The sequence below is a fragment of the Bombyx mori genome, chromosome 27 (genome assembly GCF_030269925.1).
Source record: "Bombyx mori chromosome 27, ASM3026992v2".
NCBI lineage: Eukaryota > Metazoa > Arthropoda > Insecta > Lepidoptera > Bombycidae > Bombyx > Bombyx mori.
This window is the reverse complement of record NC_085133.1, coordinates 1750972-1771091: the sequence shown is the minus strand read 5'-3', so window position 1 is coordinate 1771091 and position 20120 is coordinate 1750972. Positions and strand designations below refer to the sequence as shown.

The window sequence follows — 20120 nt, the reverse complement described above, 5'->3', positions numbered from 1 at the left end:
GACAATGATTGGTAAATCAGAAAAACGAATTATTGACTTTGTATTCCATTGGCAGTCACAAAACTCTTCGGAACGACATCTTAGATAAATAACAGGTTAACTATTAACCTTGATTTAATGCAGGTTTTGAACCGTATTCTTTGAAGGAGACGATTATATTCAAATCAATCTGTATTGACATATCAATAAAATTTTTTTGTCCAAATGCACAGATTGCCACCTATGATAATAGACGACTCATATGCGTTTTTTTATCAATGATGTAATAATATTTTTTTTTAATTGTCACCCTTTTGATCTAGTGCGTGTGTCTAATATTTAATTTATTATTAAATTAATGTTTTAGGCCGTGAACGAGCAAGGCGCGGCGTGGGCAGCCGGTTTGAGAGCCGGCGACCTCATAACGCAGCTGAACGGCGAGTCAGTGCAAGGGCTGCTGCACACGCAGGTCAGACTGAAGATTTCCTATAAGATGATATTATATCGCACCTTTAGAATTATAGTGTCAACCCTAAAAATGTATTTTTTGGTAAACATCGAATAAAGTTTTCAAATCGAAAAGACAGAGATACGTGGTATGGACATGTGATGCGGAGAGAGAAGATGCATGTGACTAGGAGGTGCATGGAAATGGTAGCGCAAGGTAGAGGGGGAAGAGGTCGACCAAAGAAGACACGGATGGAGTGTGTGAATGACGAAATGAGAGAGAGGGGAGTGAGTGTTGATATGACGGCTGATAGAAGAGAATGGAAGAGAAAGATTAGCTGTGCCCACCCCACATAAGGGATAAGGTGAGGAAAAATAAGAGAGAGTGAAAGAGACCGATGGATAAGTTTGTCTCTATATAAGCTAGTTTTGTTCATTTGATTACTAGGAGTCGCTGAAAAGGGTCGTTCTAGGTAATTTTTTTGATTAAATTCGAAATTCAAAAATTTCAAAATTGGTCTATATAATTCTAAAGATGCGATATATACTCAAGCTTTAATATCATGTACTGTCCGCGTGTAAGTTATAATAGCCCCTTAGGCTACCAGCGAATAAGTAAGTTTTTTTTTTAACATGACGGTTAGATTTTATCTTCTACCGTCAGTAGTACATTGCGTAGTCAGTTCCTGAAGTCCTCGTTTCCAGAATTTTTTTCAGTCGCGAACTGTGTCCTTGTATATTACCACAGGACCATGACATGTCCTGTAAACGAAGCCTGGTAGGAGTTGATGGAGGAGGACACCGTCTCATATATTTTTAGATCCTTGTTAATGACAATAAAGAGTTACTAACTGGGTCCTAAAATTGTCTTCTTTCATCTTATAATAGATGTATAAGGCCAATGTCAGTTTTTGACTAACGTCACTTGGGGTTGTTCTCAGCAACGTGTCTTGTAAATTAGGGATGTCACTTATAACTATTTTTTAAATATTATGTAGCAATTGAATAATTGTCCAAAAAGTATGCCCACAAGTCGAAATTTGTTTTCGTAATGCGCAGTATCTATATGAACAAGTGTATTAACTATACGGTGACGATCTTATGTGAACCGTTTGGTCTTATTGTAAAATCGTTTGTATTCGTAGGTGTTAAGGTTGCTATTGGCAGCGCCGCACGCGACGTTACGAGCGACACCACTGGATCAGACAACTATACAGGTAATCAAAGTCACATTTTACAATTTTTATTAATAATTTATATTGAATGTTTTTTTTTATTGCTCAGATGGTTGGACGAGCTCAGAGCCCATCTGGTGTTAAGTGGTTACTGGAGCCCATAGACATTTACAACGTAAATGCGCCATCCACCTTGAGATATAAGTTCTAAAAAACGAAACGCATTACTGCTTCACTGCAGAAATAGGCAGGATGGTGGTATCTACTCGCGCGGACCCACAGTAGTAAACTTAATTTTTACTTTTAACGAGGTCTTACCACCAGTAATAAACTTAATTTTTACTTTTAACGAATTAATTACCATTTTCATTATTTAAGTCTGGTGGGCGTCGCCGTACTAGCGGCGGGAGGAGGGCGTATGCCCCCCCTCGACCGCGGCCCCGCAGACGATGCTCCCTGTTTAGAAGGATATCCACCAAACGCGCTACACAGGAAATGCATCAGGTAAAACATACATTCAGTTTCTTCTACTATATTTCTTAACTAGCAACCCGCCCTCGCTTCGCTTCGGAAACTGTAATTTATTGTTGATTTCCCCACTATTTAATGGATGTTATTATACATATATGTACCTTCCTCTTCAATCACTCTATCTATTAAAATAAATCCGCATCAAAATCCCTTGCGTAGTTTTAAAGATTTAAGCATACATAGGGATATAGGGACAGAGAAGGCGACTTTGTTTCATACTATGTAGTGAAGATGGCACCCACAGACACAGCCCACTGAGTTTCTCGCCGGATCTTCTCAGTGGGTCGCGTTTCCGATTCGGTGGTAGATTCTGCGAAGCACTGCTCTTGATGGGGCCAGTGTTAGCAACACCTCCAGTTTAAGCCCAGAGAGCTCACCTACACGCTAGGGTAACGTTGATATAGCCTCTCAAGGCTATCAGCATATGTAGTTGCAGTGATGGTGGTGGTTATGCAATGACACATAAAAGATCTTGCCTTGCGTTGATAATCCGCAATGATGGTCGTGGTTCCTCTGAATAACTATCTCTTGGATTATCTCGCGCCAGCTCCATCGATCCTCGGCTGCGTGGATGACTTCGTGGACTGAGACGTTGAGGGTAGAGCATATACATATAATATTTTCCCAAGAGAGCCTCAATGGTTGTTTATAGATAGGAGACATTAAAATATAGCAGTTTTCACATTGATAATATATATTATTATATTTACGACGCGATTGTGCCGGTTTTAGAATCCCGCAGGCAGATACCAATTTTTCCAATGAAATACCGGCATCTCGTTTTTACCATCGCACCGCCCGCCACCGGAGTAGAGTTCATCCATACTACCTAGAGCCACTGCGGTCATCCACAGTGCGTTTCCAGAGATCTTTTTTGCCACGTACCATCCGGCTATGGAATGAGCTCCCCTCCACGGTGTTTCCCGAGCGCTATGACATGTCCTTCTTCAAGCGAGGCTTGTGGAGAGTATTAAGCGGTAGGCAGCGGCTTGGCTCTGCCCCTGGCATTGCTGAAGTCCATGGGCGACGGTAACCACTCACCATCAGGTGGGCCGTATGCTCGTCTGCCTACAAGGGCAATAAAAAAAAAAAAACGTGCTTAACGATAGCTCAAGAATTACTCCTACGGTATAGGAATAATATCGTGTAATACAAAGTATTTTTAGTAATGAAAATTTTTGTTGTTATAAATAAATTTGTATGTAACTCAGATGGTATCGGGCGAGGCGGTGACGTCAGCGCCCCCCGCCGCGCCCCCCGCGCCCCCCGACGCGCCGCTGCACGCCAACACGCACTTCCAGAGGTGATTTCCTTTTTACATAAGTTAATTGTCTGAATTCTAGTACCCTAGCCAAAACTTCATTAAACAAATAATTTTTATATTAAACTCGTGATCCATTTAAAGCTTAAGAAACTTTAAATGAAGAAATAAAATAATTTTCAAAGCTATTGTTCTTGCGCTCCTGTCCCCAAAGTTATCGCTTATTGTTGTCCGATGTAAGGAGTTCAGTTCTTAGACAATTATTAAAATCCGCTCTGCTACAGGTTTTATCCGGAACCTGTGATGGCAACCTGAGAAGCACAAGAGAACCTGAAAAGAACAAGAGAATAGCGATCACACAATAATCTCAGTGTTGCCATACATTGCAGACCGTCGTCGTTACACGGGCTGAAGCACAAGCTGGTGGGCGGCGCGGAGGTCCGTCGCTCTTCGCTGCAACACATGCCGCTGTCCCCCCTCGCGAGGACGCCCTCCCCCTCGCCGCAACCCCCGCCCCCTGCCTCGCCTACCAGGTACAGAACCACTTTACAACTGCATCGAGATATTTAGCGTCACCGACACTGATATAATTACTACAGAAACACATTAATTATTGAATTATTATTTATTAATAACGGATTTAAAAATCAGGTGAGTCGTATGCTCGTCTGCCTACAAGGCGTCCGAAATGATGTTTGAATCGCGGAACCTACTATGAAATCGATAATTAAATTCAAATTAAATAATTTATAATCTTGATTGAATTTTGTATTAAGATCAAATCAGGTTTCATATAATCGTATTTACTCACTGAGAAAAAATATGGCTTTCAGATGACAATTACCACATCTAATAAACATAATACCATGCTCGATACGCCCTCAATGTTTCTTAGTTTCATTTCATTCACTTTGTAGTAAAGGAAACGAACATGATTTTTGAAAAGCGTGTGTGAGGTAAGCGTCGCCTGTCAGTCTGGGTCCCAACAAGTGAGAGAAGGGCATGAAGATATGTGTCGTTCGCAAACGAACGAATCAAACGACCCGGGTCTCAAAATCCGCGCGAACGATAGGGTCACTTCAAAAAATATGAGTCGTTCACTGATCGACTCGTTTAACAAAACCTACGAATCAGAAGAAAAGAACCATACGACAGTGATTCCGGTCATTTCGGGTTGCCGGGTCTCGACCCGCGCCCGTCTCGGTTAGTCGTTCGTTGTCGCATAATGACGTATAACGCATTTGAATTGTTTTGATCTCATGTAAACAATCGAACTATAACAGTTCCTTTAAAATGTTATTCAATGCTAAACTTTATCCAGCCGGTGACCGGATAATATTAATTACGTCATAAATTGATGTGATCAACGGTAATCCAAACGTTCGACTGAACGGGGCGTACGAACCGGATCTTTTTGTCAACAGGTCAGTATTGATCTGAATCTCTAAAATTGAACGAACGACACATATCTAATGAAGATGTGTTTTATTTCACTAATATTCATTAGTGTTATCAGGACATATGTACGTCTTAGTACAGCGGCTCTCAACCTTTTTTAGTGCACGACGCACTAAACTATTATTTGCAAACGCGCGACACCCTAATTTGAAAAATTGTTTATAGTTGAAACGATGGTAGGTGTGGGGTATATTTCTTAAAATATACATTATTAATTTAGTAAACGCATTTGTATGCTTAATAATAAACCGTTGTATATTTTATAATGATATGGAATACTCTAGAATGATTGAACAATAATAAAAGACTTAATTGCGTTTTCTGTAAAATACTAAAATAACAACATTTAAAACCTTTAATCTCCTTTTTAAATTATTCTTTTAAACAGTATTATTGAATTATGTACAACTGAATTTTTTTCCCAATGGCAGACAGGTCAGTGAATCTTTTTTTTGTTAAAACTAAAGATTTTTTACATGATAAAGGTTTTTCTTTACCTATTTACAACAAATTTACCACCAAGATGTAATCCCTTTAGTTACCTTAGTTAAAAACATAATATTTGTAAATTTCGCAATACACTTACCGGGAGCCTACGCATACATCCTTTTTGTCGTGACACGATGGTTGCGAGCCGCTGTCTTAGTCCCACAATCATATTATTATTGATATAAATCAGTGTTTGTCTGTTTGTAGATTCGTATAGCTATTTTAAAAGTATTTTAAAATCCGAAAATGATCTCATGTGCTTACGCTAATTTTGACACTAAGGACATGAAATTATCTAGGAAAGACAGAATGTTAATTGAAAAAAAATTGGCTTATATTGACGTTAACCTCAGAGAAGCGTAAATATCATGTTCCGTTTGTTTTGCTATTGTTATTGTTGTCTATATACAATGTGTTGTCTATATAATATACATGTATTTGTGTCAGTATTGCTCAATATTTCGTTTGAATAAGACTAATGTGTAAACGCCCGAAATATTTCATAAGATGTTAAGTTTTTGTTAAAACATTGAAGGATTCTGAATATCGAAACAAAATCATAACCATTGTGTACGTGTTTGATATCTGGAAAATCGAAATGATGTACTGTCTTTTTACATAGTATACTTCGAGAAAATCACATCCATGTTTAAAAGCATACGAACGATATGCTTAGAATATAATTTACTATCAATGTTTTAGTCAGCCGTGAAGAACTCCGATGATTTCTAAGGACTTCGAGCGCGATCGTGTTCGCAATAGAATTTTTACTATAGCATCCTCTAACAATACACTATAATATAATATTTGTTCGTAATTTTTTTCTACATATAATTGAATCATAAATAATTTCAATAATTTTTTACATATTATATACATTCTTAATTGAGGAGTGCACGTAGCTATAATTTTTTTTAAAAGGGATTTTATGACTTGGTAACTAAGACCTTTAAGTTATGTCTTATTTTAAATTATATTCTTATTTTTATGAAAAATGATAAAATGGAGTGAAATACAATGAAATGAAGATGATTAATTTGAGACATTAATCAACTGGGATGAAATGAAATGAGATGAGATGATATGGGATGAAGTATAATCTGAGTAAAATGGTGGTCATTTATTGAGATTTATACGGTGGACTCTTTGGAGGATCCCGAGAAGTCACGTTCAGCGGCTTTGTTTCATTTTCCCACATTTGTGCACTATCACAGATACTAATAAATAGTTAATAAACCACCATTATTACACAAACAGTAGATAGACAAAATAAAACAAATCACACAACTTCACTCCTCCCATTCCCGCCAAAAAGTTCTCTGCACGTAGCTAAATGTTTTCGTCGCACAGATTAAAAATCGTTTCATTATGTTAATCCGTCGATGAGCTGGCAACATTTATTGAGCATTTTGTGACTAATACCGGCACAGTCGCGTGGAGGCCCGCAGTCCTTCGCCGCTCGCGACGCGGGAGTGCGGGCGCCGCGCCTGGCCGAGACGCGACCCCGCCTCCCCCCTCCTCCGCCGGGCGCTCTCGCCCGATAGGTACGTGCGCTTTATTCGCATGCGGTTAGAGTGTGTTTTCGTTTGCTGTTCATAATGCTTTGTAGTCATTTCATCTCTCATTGAGTGTTTTTTATTTATTTCAATATTATATATCTAATAGAATTGCTCCTTAATTTATTTTAACATTGTGAAACACGAGGTCCTTGTTAACTTGCAAATAAGTAGCATTTTAAATTGTAGATGTATAATAATTATACATTTGTCTAACTTTGTTGTATTCTGCACATGTATAATGTATGTAAAATTGATAATGGTTTGGGTTAGAATTTTTAATGTTTGGTGCGGTTAGTTCATAAAGTTATAATTTATATATAATTAAACGAATGTCAATTTTATTTTTGTTGGTTTATAGTTTCAATACTTAATAATAAAAACGGCAGAACATCTAAATTGGTTGTGATGTGGTTGACAATTTTGGTAAACCCTACCACCAGATTACACCCTCGTTCAGCTGAAGCCAAGTGTTCGATATCGCCTCTGTGCTGCGGGGGGGTGGTGGCGGGCGTGTCGGTGAGCGCGGGGAGCACGCGGCGCGGCGGGGTGTGGCGAGCGCCCGCCCCCGCGCCTCCCACTCCGCCCCCCCAGGACAAGCCCGACGAGCCACCCCTGCCCAGGATAGCAGAGGAGAAGGATTCGCCGACGCATCACGCCAGAAACTTGCCTAATAGGTAATATATTGGATGTTAGGAGACCGCTTCCGAAAACGAAGACAGACAATAGTACTAATAACACCTTTGATGATGGGACGGTAAAAAAAATCGATACTAATTTTAAAAAAAAATATTTTGATTAGCATTATTTACCCTCCATTATGTTAGTACAGCTAAATGATACGATAGTTTCACAAAAAAATACATGACTTTACTTTTAAAAAAAACCAGCAATGAAACACAAAATCAAAAACAGCTGATGCTCGGGTCAAGGAACGCCCGGGCGCGGCGCAGACTCGCGCGATCAAATACTTATTTACAACATTTGTCTAAATAACTAACTTATCTACTTGTCATTAGTACTATCTTTTGTATTCGTTTACAGAAGCGGTCTCCTAATACCCAGTATTTATAGTACACCTATTCTGTTACTATACAATATAAAATGCCTATACTATTTTCGTATACCTAACTAAAGATTATTACTAAATTTATAGTTTAAATTTTTTGTTTATATGACAATATTATCCATATTTGTACATATCGTTCATATAAATTACTAGCAGTACTCGCCGGCATTTAAAATTTACATTATTATTTATTGTCATTATTATTAGGGAGTGCAACATTCACATAAATATTAGCCTATCCATTAAGTACATGTATTTTCTACATGGATACCAAGCTTCAAGTCAATCGGATGCATGGTTCAGTAGTTATAACGGAACATCCATAAAAACCACTGTAGATTTATATATTAGTATAGATTAAATCAATTGATTTGTTTTCAACGTTTTATTTATTTATTTCAAACTAGCTGACCCGGCAGACTTCGTAGTGTCTCAATCGATAAATAAAAGACCTAAACTTTTGTATAAAATAAACTTAAAACAAACAAAAGGAATCCGTCCGACGGGGGACACATCAAAGGAAAAACAAAATTGTTATTTTTATTTAATTCCGAGCACTTTCATATTTATCTACCTTTTAAACCTTCTCTGGACTTCCACAAATAATTCAAGACCAAAATTAGCTAAATCGGTCCGCCCGTTCTCGAGTTTTAGCGAGACTAACGAACAGCAATTAATTTTTATATATATATAGATCTTTTTTAAATGTAATTTACATCTCCTAGTCGAGAGATGGCAGCACGTGTCTATGTTCCACTGAGGTTTGTTTGCCCGCAGCCCGGCGAGACAGGCGACCCCCAGCATCTTCACGTCATCTCCGAAGACGAGTCTCGGCAAGTCTCCGTTCGACGCGTCCGCCTCATTCGCGTCGCTCTCACTCTCCGACGAGTCCTACATCGCGGATTCGTCCGTCAATCTATCCGTCTTGGATACGTCCAGGGACCTCTTTATCGGTGTGTATGGACCACTGTATCTGAAGTAGGTTATCGGAGGCTATGGTGTAGCACGGCATATCGAAGTAATGATATCGATACCACTACCAGTAATATTCGTAAAAAATTGTGGATGGAAGAAGGATGACGGTATTCATAAATACGATCTCTATAGGCTCCTGTAACCACTTAATGCTAGGCGGGCTGTGAGGTTATTCTCTCGCTTGCGGAATAAAAATAGCCGCGAGTTTTACGGGCATTAATTATGCCTTGGCATAAACAGGTAATAGACATATCTCGATCCAATTAGTCTGTTTGAAACTTCAAATAGAAATGAACGCATTTTTTTTTTTTTTGGTAACCATCGTTTTTGGACCTCAGCAATGCAAGGGGCAGAGCGAAACCGCTTCCTACCATTAAGTACTCTTGAGTAGAATTCAGTTTTGTTTTTATATGTATTTGAATTAATGGGTGAGCATGCATATAGCTTTTTATTTATTTTTTATTGCTTAGATGGGTGGGCGAACTCATAGCCCACCTGGTATTAAGTGGTTACTGGAGCCCATAAGCATCTACGACGTAAATGCGCCACCCACCTTGAGATATAAGTTCTAAGATCTCGAGTATAGTTAAAACGGCTGTCCCACCCTTCAAACCGAAACGCATTACTGCTTCACGACAGAAATAGGCAGGGTGGTGGTATCTACCCGCGCGAACTCACAAGAGGTCCTACGAACAGTTTTTTCTCTTTAATAATCCGGCGACATCATCCTCTCCATCATCAGACGAGTCCAGGACGAGCACGGAGCCGAGCGTCGCCGACGAGAAACCACCAAAAGTAGAACCTCCAGTTATCGAGCAGCCCAAAGTTCGGAAGAAGTCTGACTCGAGTCTTAAGGAGGAAGAGTTTAAAACGAAAAACAAAAAAACGGAACTCAAGAAACAAGATTCCTTGAAGAAGATCGAAGTCAAGGATGAACCCAAAGTGGAAGAGAAAAAAGTTGACAAGGTATGAAAAAAATATCGATAGAAAACATATCTAGTACATTTATATCTTTGTAGCGAGTGGTTGAAATTGTGATGCATCGTCAGCGATCTTTCCTCTCATTTCACTTCTATCCGTCTGTCGGTTGTGTGAAAGAGAACGCTATCGGAAATAAAGTTGGCTTTAGTACTGGAATAGCTATCATGAAACACGAAATATTTGATAGATTTCTGAATCTCGCTGACGATATTTTCAAGATAAGCTTGCACATATACAAGTATTGAGCAATAACATTCGGGCCGCAAATCCCACCCCTCCTAGCTGAGCCCGTGCTCGCCTACCCTGGTGGAACTTGTAAGGTCACCGGGCCACCAGTAATTTTACCTTCATAAAAAAAAACATTGGTCCATAGAGTACCGCTCTCGACTCCCGCTTGGCTGAAGATCTTCCCTTCGCGTTGGCTTCCAAAGTGTTGTCTTTTCAATGCGCGTTTATAAATTCAACCCACAACTATGTACTGAGTGTTAGGAGACCGCTTCCGAAAACGAAAATTTTGTAAAAGAAACGCCGCGCCCGGGCGTTCGTTGACCCGAGCATCAGCTGTTTTTGATTTTGTGTTTCATTGCTGGATTTTTTTTAAAGTAAAGTAATATATTTTCTATGAAATTATCGTTTCACTTAGCTGTACTAGCATGATGGAGCGTAAATAATGCTAATAAAACGTTTTAAAATATGATTTTAAAAAAATCAGGATCGACTTTATTTCCCTCCCATCATCAAAGGTGTCATTAGTACTATCGTCTGTCTTCATTTTCGGAAGCGGTCTCCTAACGCCCAGTATATGTAACTTCAAGAAGTCTGATTAACATGAAACTTTACCCACGTACCGAGGACTGACAAATAAATTCACATTCGAATTCTTAGCTCGAGTTTGCTTAAGGCGCGTTTTTTTTACTGTGCAACACCGTATATTATATTTTGATATACATTGAAGCGCACTATACATCGCCGACTGAACTACCGCTTAATCTTATCACAAAAAATTTCCCAATCAGCCAATGGAACGAGTCGGCTCGGTAAAGAAGGTCGAGAAGGATATGAAGAAGGCGGAGAAGGCGGAGAAGAAACAGGATAAACAAGAGCCTAAGAGGACAGAGTCCCTGAAGAAGATGGAAGGACTGAAGAGACAGGAATCTGTCGAACTAAATAAGGTGAGGCCGGTGTTGTTACTGATAGTGACCTGGAGCTTAGAGTAACGCGTAACGCACGTCATTTTGGATCCTCCCGATTCACTAACGGTGCTTTTAGGTATCTCAAGCACCGGTCATCGTCCTCGTCGAACCCGTCGCTTGCGACGAAGGGCTCGGCGAGTAAACTAACCCCCAGACACAGCCCACTGAGTTTCTCGCCGGATCTTCTCAGTGGGTCGCGTTTCCGATCCGCTGGTAGATTCTTCGAAGCACGTCTCTTGCTAGGGTTCGTGTTAGCAACAACGTGAGGCTTGAGCCCCGTGAGCTCTCCTACTAGTTCGTTAAATCTAGAATAACCCCTCGAGGCTACTAGATTTGGTAGGAAACAAAAACCGCGTAACGGTCTTGTATACAGGGTGTTCGAAGAGGGTTGTCTGAGATTCATGAGGTCAGAGTCTGTGTCGTACTCTAAACCTGCTGTCCTACTATTGAAGTTGGAACTCATAGTATATGAAATATGCACTAGGGCATAAGATTCTCATGCGGACTCTGAATACCTGCATGTGGGGATTTAACATTATCACAGTCGCCTTGCTTGATACGAGCATACCCAGGGACCTGATGCTTTAGGCCTCGACGAGTTCACTTACAATATTAAGTATAAACGTTAAAAAGGTTTTCTTTGCGTTCCATTGCGTGCTGTGCAAATACATCCACAAGCGGATAACTCGGAGCCTGGTACTTAAGAACGCAGTAGCAGATGCGTGCTAACGGTTTTCCTGTCGACCAGATAGGAATGCATGGCTGTGGCTACTTTGCTTATAGTGGTACCAAGCCACCGTACCGACGCAACGGCTGCACGTTTTTACTGGTGGTAGGACCTCTTGTGAGTCCAAACAGGTAGGTACCACCACCCTGCCTATTTCTGCCGTGAAGCAGTAATGCGTTTCGGTTTGAAGGGTGGAGCAGCCGTTGTAACTATACTAAGACCTTAGACCTTATATCTTAAGGTTGGTGGCGCGGTTACGTTGTAGATGTCTATGGGCTCCAGTAACCACTTAACACCAGGTGGGCTGTGAGCTCGTTCATCCATTTAAGCCATAAAAAAGCCTACAGGGAATCGATTGTCGGAGAACTAACTAAAATCTCAAAGTCGCGTTTCTCATTCAGTCTCCAGAAGCGGTCGAGAGCACGGAAGCTCGCAGCAAAAGCGTCGTCAGTAAGCTGCTGGGCGTGATGGGGCGGCGCTCCACTAAGGACCGGGACGACGACGAGCATCGCCTCTCCAAGAAGCACGATAAGCACGCCAAAAGAAAGGTGAGCACGCAGGTGAGCCCACGGACATCAACGATGCCGCCATTCGTCTTCAGGAAAAGTCAATGCCCTTGTAGGCAGACGAGCATACGACCCACCTGATGATAAGCGGTTACCGTCGCCCATGGACGTCAGCAATGCCAGGGGCAGAGCCACGACGCTGCGTACTTTTACTTCTACTGTCTGCTGTTTAAGTGTGTTTGTTTTTTTAACTAAATATATGTAGGATTGGTAAGAACGGAACGTATTAAAAGAGTGTGGAACGGAGCGTTAAGATGTGAGTGAGAGAAAACGGTAAGAAAGGGAAGAAGAGAATGACACAGAATGACAGAGAGAAAAGGAATATGGCGAAGACGGTTAAAAAAATGAGCAAGGCGTAATAAAAGTGTTAATTATTTTTTAAATTATTATTATAACAGAAGATTTTGGAACAGTGGAAGTTTTGTTTTATGCGCTGCGATCCCTATTCTACATATATAATTTTTTGTGGTGACCGTGTGTGTGTCAGGGCGGCAGTACGCCGGGCCAGCCCAGGCCGCCGGAGCCGGTGCCGCCGACGGAAAGGGAACCAGAGGACAAGAAACGCAAGAACCGCGGCCGCGCCTCCAGCTCCTCGTCAGGAGAGAAATAGACAAGACAATAATCACCCTTATGGCGAACGCTTTAGGCTTCGATCTCGCTTAACCGCTACGGCTTTAGAAGTTTGAAGGTAAAGCCATAAATAAGTACACTGGTTTTCTAAACAATGAAAACATATGTTTTTTAATTTTGTTTGAAATATGAGGCAAAGACATTTGTGGAACACGAGTCGTACGTGACATATCGTAGGTTGATATTGACATGCCAAAGTTAGTGTCAATATTGTATCTCGTAGAGACTTTTAAACTAATCGGATCAAAAAATGTTATAAAAGATTTATATTCCGTCAATAAAAAATAAAAAAACTGGAACAAAAAAACCGTAGAGTCAGCGTCGAATTCGAACGTAAATTATAATTTAAAAATAACAAAAAATTAATGGAGTGGCTTATTCTGGATTGGTGGATGTCCAAGATCCTTTGTAAGTTAATAACTCAATGACCTGTAGTCTATGGATTTTTTATTTAATATATTTAATCGACAATCCTATGATCTGAAAGATTGCTTCATGTTTTGATTCCTTAAACTATTATTGTTGTGTATTTGTGATAATGTACGTAAAAGATGCTTAGATAAAAACAACGCCAACGATAAATACAACTTATTTCTAAAGCCGTACGGTTCGATTTTGTATAAATATGTGTGTGTTCAAATTAGCGCGAAAGAGGCATACATACATGATTAAACTAGGGAAGATGGTGGCGATGAATTGTTGTATATTTTGATTGAAATTCGTCTTTTATATTAATAATTAATAATAATAATAATAATAATAATTAAATGTGTGTTAATGCTGATTTTAAAATCTTCATAACCGTTTGCTGATTGATTGGGCAATGTTTTTAAAAGGCCTCTTTCTCTATGTCCATTATTGATGTTGTGTATTTCGTAAATATAATTAATTAAAAGTATGTAATTAGTTATTAACGCTGTAAGCTTCCGTTTAGACTGTTTCTAGTTTTTATTATCGTCATTATTACGGAACTAAAAGTTTTTTACGTATCAAAATTTTCTTTGTTGTTGATTGGGTAATAGAAATTTCGCGAAGGATTTTTTCGATTTTTTTTTTTGGTAATGTAGTATTTTTATAAGGCGGCGTCGTAAATTGTACGATCAAAATGAATTGACTAGATCCGATTTCACGATTTAGAAGTTGATAACAAACAGTGTAACGTCAGAAAAACAATTACATTATTATTTTTTCTTTTAATTTTTCCATTAACTGTTATCTGTGTAAATGTTTTGACACGGAGCATTGATAAGACACATGTATGGCTATTTTAAATTTAAAAAAAAGTTTAGTATTCCGAAATATCTTTACGTCTCAGAAGTGGAGTCAATAGAAAAATCTCATTACTGCATCTTCGATTTGTTGAAAGGTTCAAATAGAACATGACAAATGCGTTTGGTATTATGACTAATTTCCCAAAACCCTGTCGGTAGGGTAGGACCTAGCTTCAGAGCAAAGCGGCTTAGGTGATCACCCAAAACTATGAGAATTCATCAAACACAGATTGGACAATAGTGTCAAGAAAAAAAAATGATCTTTTTTTTTTATTTGACGACACTGGTCTGGTCTGGTCACCCTCCAGCCACATCTGTCACCCACATCACTATTATCTTGCACACGAATGACGTTTGACATGTAACGTCACTGTCATAATGACAGTATTGAAAGCAAAAAGAATTGCAATTTTTAATAATTGTTTTTTTACATTGTCGTTATTTGTTTTTTGGGTCTTAGAATTAGGAATAGTATTTTTAGGTTACTTACTTATTAATTTTGATATGAAATACAATATTCTTTTTTAATTAACAAATAGCGTTAGTTATCACTCTGTCTACTTTAGAACGTTAAAAGATGTATTTCTCTGTCATTCTAAATAATAAATTTTATCAGTTATAGAGAGGCAAGAATATAGGATTAAAATGTAAACTAATGATGAATTACAACTTATCGAAGGAATCAAACAATTAAATAGTTTCTAGTACAACATATAATTCCGTATATTTATAAGTTGGATGATCGAAAATGCAGCCCTAAGTGTAATCAATTTTTTTTTTCAGTCTAGAATAACTCGATAGATTATTTTTAATTTTAAATGCAAGCAACGTTTTAGGATTAGTTTTAAAACAAAACATCGCTTTCTTCAGCTAAATTGTGATATAAATATAAAGTTTTCATTTTTAAATTCATTTAACAAAAACAAAAAAACTAAACGAAAAAAAGCCGTATTTCTATAGCGTTTAGGTACATAATTGCCGCGTTATATTTCGTTTGATAAACTTCATTAGTGTGTTTCATGTTTGAGAGAATGATTTTTATCTACACGTTACATTTTGTATGTCTTTTTGGTTTGATTCAGTGCCATACTTGCGAACCTTTGCTTCATAAACATCAGCCCGTCTTGTAATCTTAATATCGAGGGTCGAAAGCTTTGGAAGAAAATGGTTTAAGTGACATTTTTGCAACTTTACAATAGAGCCATTTAAAATTTAAAATTTCGAAAAAATATTTCATAACAAAGAAAAATTCTTCAGGTATTTGAATGTGATTAAACTTAATTGAAGTTCAATTAAAAATATCGAATTGTTGATGCGAAAACCAAATAAAACGGACCTTTAAATACACAAAGGTAGTTCGGTAGGCAGCGGCTTGGCATTGCTGATGTCCATGGGCGACGGTAACCACTCACCATCAGGTGGGCCGTATGCTCGTCTGCAAGGGCAATAAAAAAAACGAAGACAAATGTCGCATATTAAGCGAAATGTCACTAAACCGAATAGCTCACTTCACTCGTAGATAAATTTGGGTCCCGTTTTAATGACTTTGAGGTCGGTCAGATGAGACTGGAGACGTGGTGAGTTCAAACGACCGAGCGAGTTTTAAATCGATTTTTATTAATTTCCTACGATCTCTACAGATATTTTTTTTAATTGCTTATATGGGTCTTTCGGGTGGACGAGCTCACAGCCTACCTGGTGTTAAGTGGTTACTGGAACCCATAGACATCTACAACGTACATGCGCCACCCACCTTGAGATATAAGTTTTAAGGTTTCAAGTATAGTTACAACGGCTGCCCCGCCCTTCAAACCGAAACGTATTAATGCTTCACGGCAGGAATAGGCAGGACGGTGGTACCTACCCGCGCGGACTCACAAGAGGTCCTACCACCAGTAATTACGCGAATTATAATTTTGCGGGTAAATGCGCCACCCGCCTTAAGATATAAGTTCTAAGGTCTCAGTATAGTTACTTACATTAATACTCAGACGTGACCAGACGGGTCGGTCCTTCTGAAATTTAGTTGGCCATTTCAAGTAGTAAACGCTTCTGTAATAGAGAAACATTAAAGTCTTCGGAAAATTTCATAGGAACTGGGAACTGGGTGTTCGAGGTTGCAAAAGATGATCAGTAGAAGTCAAATTTTCGTATGAACTTGAAAGAATCGATGTTCAAGTGATCGTATTTTAAAGTCTATCATTTTTTTTTCACTACCAATGCTGGTAGCCTTAGAAGACTAAAAAAATCAATATAAATACGTTTTAGGAGGTTCAATACAGCGTCTTCCTTTATTTTTGATTTGTATCTGTTTAAATAAAAGTTTTACATGTGTGTGTGGTGTGTGTGTGTGTGTGTGAGTGTAGACTGTGTGTGTGTTTGTATGTAATTTTGAATTTCATTTATTCATCACATTGTCGGATGATTTTTTTCATGATTTTTGTTTTTTAATTATAATTAATTTTTACTCTTTAAAAGATTTTAAGTACAATTATAGCTGTTTGTGAAATGAAATTTATTCATTGAATAAAATATAACATAACAGTTGACAGTTTTTTTTGTATTTTTGTGAACACTTTTTCCATTCCTCCACTGTTGCCTTAGCAGTCCGTTTCATTAGCCAGCCAGCTTGTTGAGATATAACTATTCCACTGTTCATATTCAGCAAATGTTATAATTTATTTGATGAATAAAAATTTGTTCGGATTTTACAAAATCAATTTCTAAATTGATCGCCTGGTCCTTAAAAAAAAAAAAACTTCGGTATATATTTCATTACATAGTACATTCCGTTTTGTTTTTTTTTTAATTCACTTATTGCATTAACTTTTGATTGCTTGTTCTGTCTTGCATAATTAGTAAGAATATACAAGCAATACTTACATATTACAGCAATTTTAGTACACTATTACAACAATATTACAACAATTTTAGTACACGCATTCTTGTTGTTGGTGTTGTTTTAAACAAAAAAATTTTTAAAAGGAATTGAAGTTAATTTGCTGATTGTGTTTTTTTTTCTCCGAAATGTCCGTTTGAATACTCGTATGATTATCTGTGATTCGTGCGAAGCAATTATTCGAAGAGAATCTGTGTAATATAGTTCTTGCAGTAGGGTATTTGACTGCAAACATTTTTTTTTTTAAATCAAAAACTGTATATTTCTAAGGTATCATTGAAATTACGCAAGCTTGTAATCAGTATGTAGATTTTGTTTGTCGGGTTTTAATTTTCAAATGAAAATCATTGGTTCGGTCAAGTGGCAACACTCGCGTGGTGCACTCGCTTGTGGCGTCACGCGCGGGCACAAACATAATGCGGATCGCGACGTACTTATGTACATATTAAAAAATACCTTATTACGATGTATTATTACGATGATGTCACTTCACCGAGGTCACGTGAGTTAGAAATTATCGCGCGAGAATAAGTTTTTATCCTACGTATTCGCTGGTAGCCTAAGAGGTTATCAGCTACATCCGGGTAGGTGAGGACAGGGGCTCGACCTGAAAGAATTTGCTAACACTAACCCCAGCAAGAACAGTGCTTGGTAGAATCTACCACCGAATCGGAATCGCGACCCACTGAGAAGATCCGGCGAGAAACTCAGTGGGCTAAGAATAACATACGCAGTCAAATACTCTGATTTATTAAATTTAAGAATACAATTATCAATGGCCCCTTTTTTCGGAATAAAAGGTTCGTTTTGATAGATAAATTAATGAGACTTTTTTTTTCGACTTTTTTGTATTGCATTATATAATATATAGGTGGTGTTTTCCGCGATGCAATACATAACAGCGATAACGCATTAATATTAATGGTCCATACAAAATTGTTTCCGGACCACAGGCTTGGTTTTTGATTTCATTAGGTTTTTCCATTCGATGTAATTAGTTTTGGTTGTGTTGTAATCGTCAATGTATGTATGTGTAAAATGTGTTTACATATTCACGGATCGAAGACACATTATAAATGATTTTTTTTTCGGTTTTACGGTTTCATAATGTTATCTTTATTAATATTATGCAATTTTTTTTTTTTTTTTTTTTTTTTTTTTTTTTTTTTTTTTTTTTTTTTTTTTATTGCCTTTGTAGGCAGACGGGCATACGGCCCACGTGATGGTGAGTGGTTACCGTCGCCCATGGACTTCAGCAATGCCAGGGGCAGAGCCAAGCCGCTGCCTACCGCTTAATACTCTCCACAAGCCTTGTTTGAAGAAGGACATGTCATAGCGCTCGGGAAACACCGAGGAGGGGAGCTCATTCCATAGCCGGATGGTACGTGGCAAAAAAGATCTCTGGAAACGCACTGTGGATGACCGCAGTGGCTCCAGGTAGTATGGATGAACTCTACTCCGGTGGCGGGCGGTGCGATGGTAAAAACGAGATGTTGGTATCATCTCGAACAATTCCTCAGAGCACTCCCCATGGAACATACGGTATAAAATACAGAGGGAACCGAAGTCCCTCCGCAGACCCAGAGGCTCCAAACGATCCGAGAGAATGGCGAATCTTGTCGTATTTACGTGTAGAAATATACGACAAAGGGAAGATCTTCCACCGAGCGGGTGATATTGCTCGGTAGACCGACGGTCCGAATGTTGTTGTTCGGAACTTGTATATATGCGCTTTATCTTTGAAAATGTCGTAAGCGAGATTCAGGCATCTGTCAAATATCTTGCGTTGTATGATGGCTACCCGCCACATACGTAAGAATGTATTAAGTTTTTCGTCATATAATAACAGGCGTGATATTAATCCTATTATTGTTATAATTTTTTTAAATACATTTTACTGGCTTGGAAACAAAGTCCTTTAAGCCAAATCAGTATTTCTGTTTCTTCATCACTTCATTTCACATTATTTAAATTGAAATCACTGTGTTCCCATCATTTTATATTAATCTCGGATGTTGCCAGTGTATAAAAAAGATTATAAACAAACTGAATCAATGGAAATAAACTTTTGACACATGGATTTTTAATTTATGGAATTTCTTATAATACAATAGTTATGTTTACAATATGTTCGGTAAAATAAATAGATAAAATGACAATACGTGGATTATATTTTATCGAAATAATCATTGGAACAAAGAACAATGCGTATTATTTCTGAAATTCATTGTTTTATTTTTATCTTGTACATAAACAAAATCGAGCATTGCGATTGAAACACAACCAAACTAATAGTTGCTTGTCAGCTGTGACTAATATTTGTATTTTAAATAGAGTTTTAGTAACTAAAGCACTTTTTTTTTATCAATAATTAGGAAGCCATTTTTAATAGTACTGCTGTATTATAGAAAAAATAATATCGTATTAAATGTTCAATGTGATTTATTATTAATTAAATTAAATAGTAATTGTATAGTGCAGGGGAATTATTTTCTCTAGAATAAATTTAAAATATGATTCGATTTGAATAAACTCATTGATGAAATGTTACTCATGGTTTTATTTGTTATTCGCATGTATTAGTTTCGCTTTTTCTGTACTAATCATAATTAATATATGTATATTTATTTAATTTTTTCTGCCATTATTAACACAAAGTAATTTTTGAATCAGATAGAATGTAATATATAAATATAAGTTATTAAAACTACTTGTAACTGTTAAGTCTAGTGTTTTTTATTCTAATAATGATTATTATTTGCAACATTTCGAATTTCTTTCTAGCTTTGTGTTTACGGATGACGAATAACTTGAATATAAACAATATAAGAACAATGAAAAAAATATGAGCCATTGCGGGAAGGCTGGCATATGTGAAACATTGATATTACACTACGACTACTTATTTGAGCC

The 20120-nt window shown here is 37.8% G+C and overlaps 1 protein-coding gene across 6 annotated transcripts in view; it reads left to right on the top strand.

The window, feature by feature from the left end:
* The window catches only part of LOC101740445 (microtubule-associated serine/threonine-protein kinase 2), a 126183-nt gene extending 106426 nt beyond the window's left edge, over positions 1-19757 (top strand). For 4 of the 6 annotated variants that reach the window (XM_021346221.3, XM_062676434.1, XM_021346223.3 and 1 more), the window contains exons 27-38: positions 347-448; positions 1572-1643; positions 1980-2105; positions 3344-3435; positions 3783-3926; positions 6771-6884; positions 7340-7573; positions 8743-8918; positions 9683-9906; positions 10938-11093; positions 12243-12401; positions 12895-19757. In XM_021346221.3, the coding sequence (XP_021201896.2) occupies positions 347-448; positions 1572-1643; positions 1980-2105; positions 3344-3435; positions 3783-3926; positions 6771-6884; positions 7340-7573; positions 8743-8918; positions 9683-9906; positions 10938-11093; positions 12243-12401; positions 12895-13017 (1722 nt within the window). In that variant the 3' untranslated portion in view covers positions 13018-19757. The remainder of the gene's footprint in view (positions 1-346; positions 449-1571; positions 1644-1979; positions 2106-3343; positions 3436-3782; positions 3927-6770; positions 6885-7339; positions 7574-8742; positions 8919-9682; positions 9907-10937; positions 11094-12242; positions 12402-12894) is intronic. The other 2 variants (XM_062676435.1, XM_062676436.1) reach the window with 2 other exon arrangements.
* Positions 19758-20120: the final 363 nt, after the last annotated feature.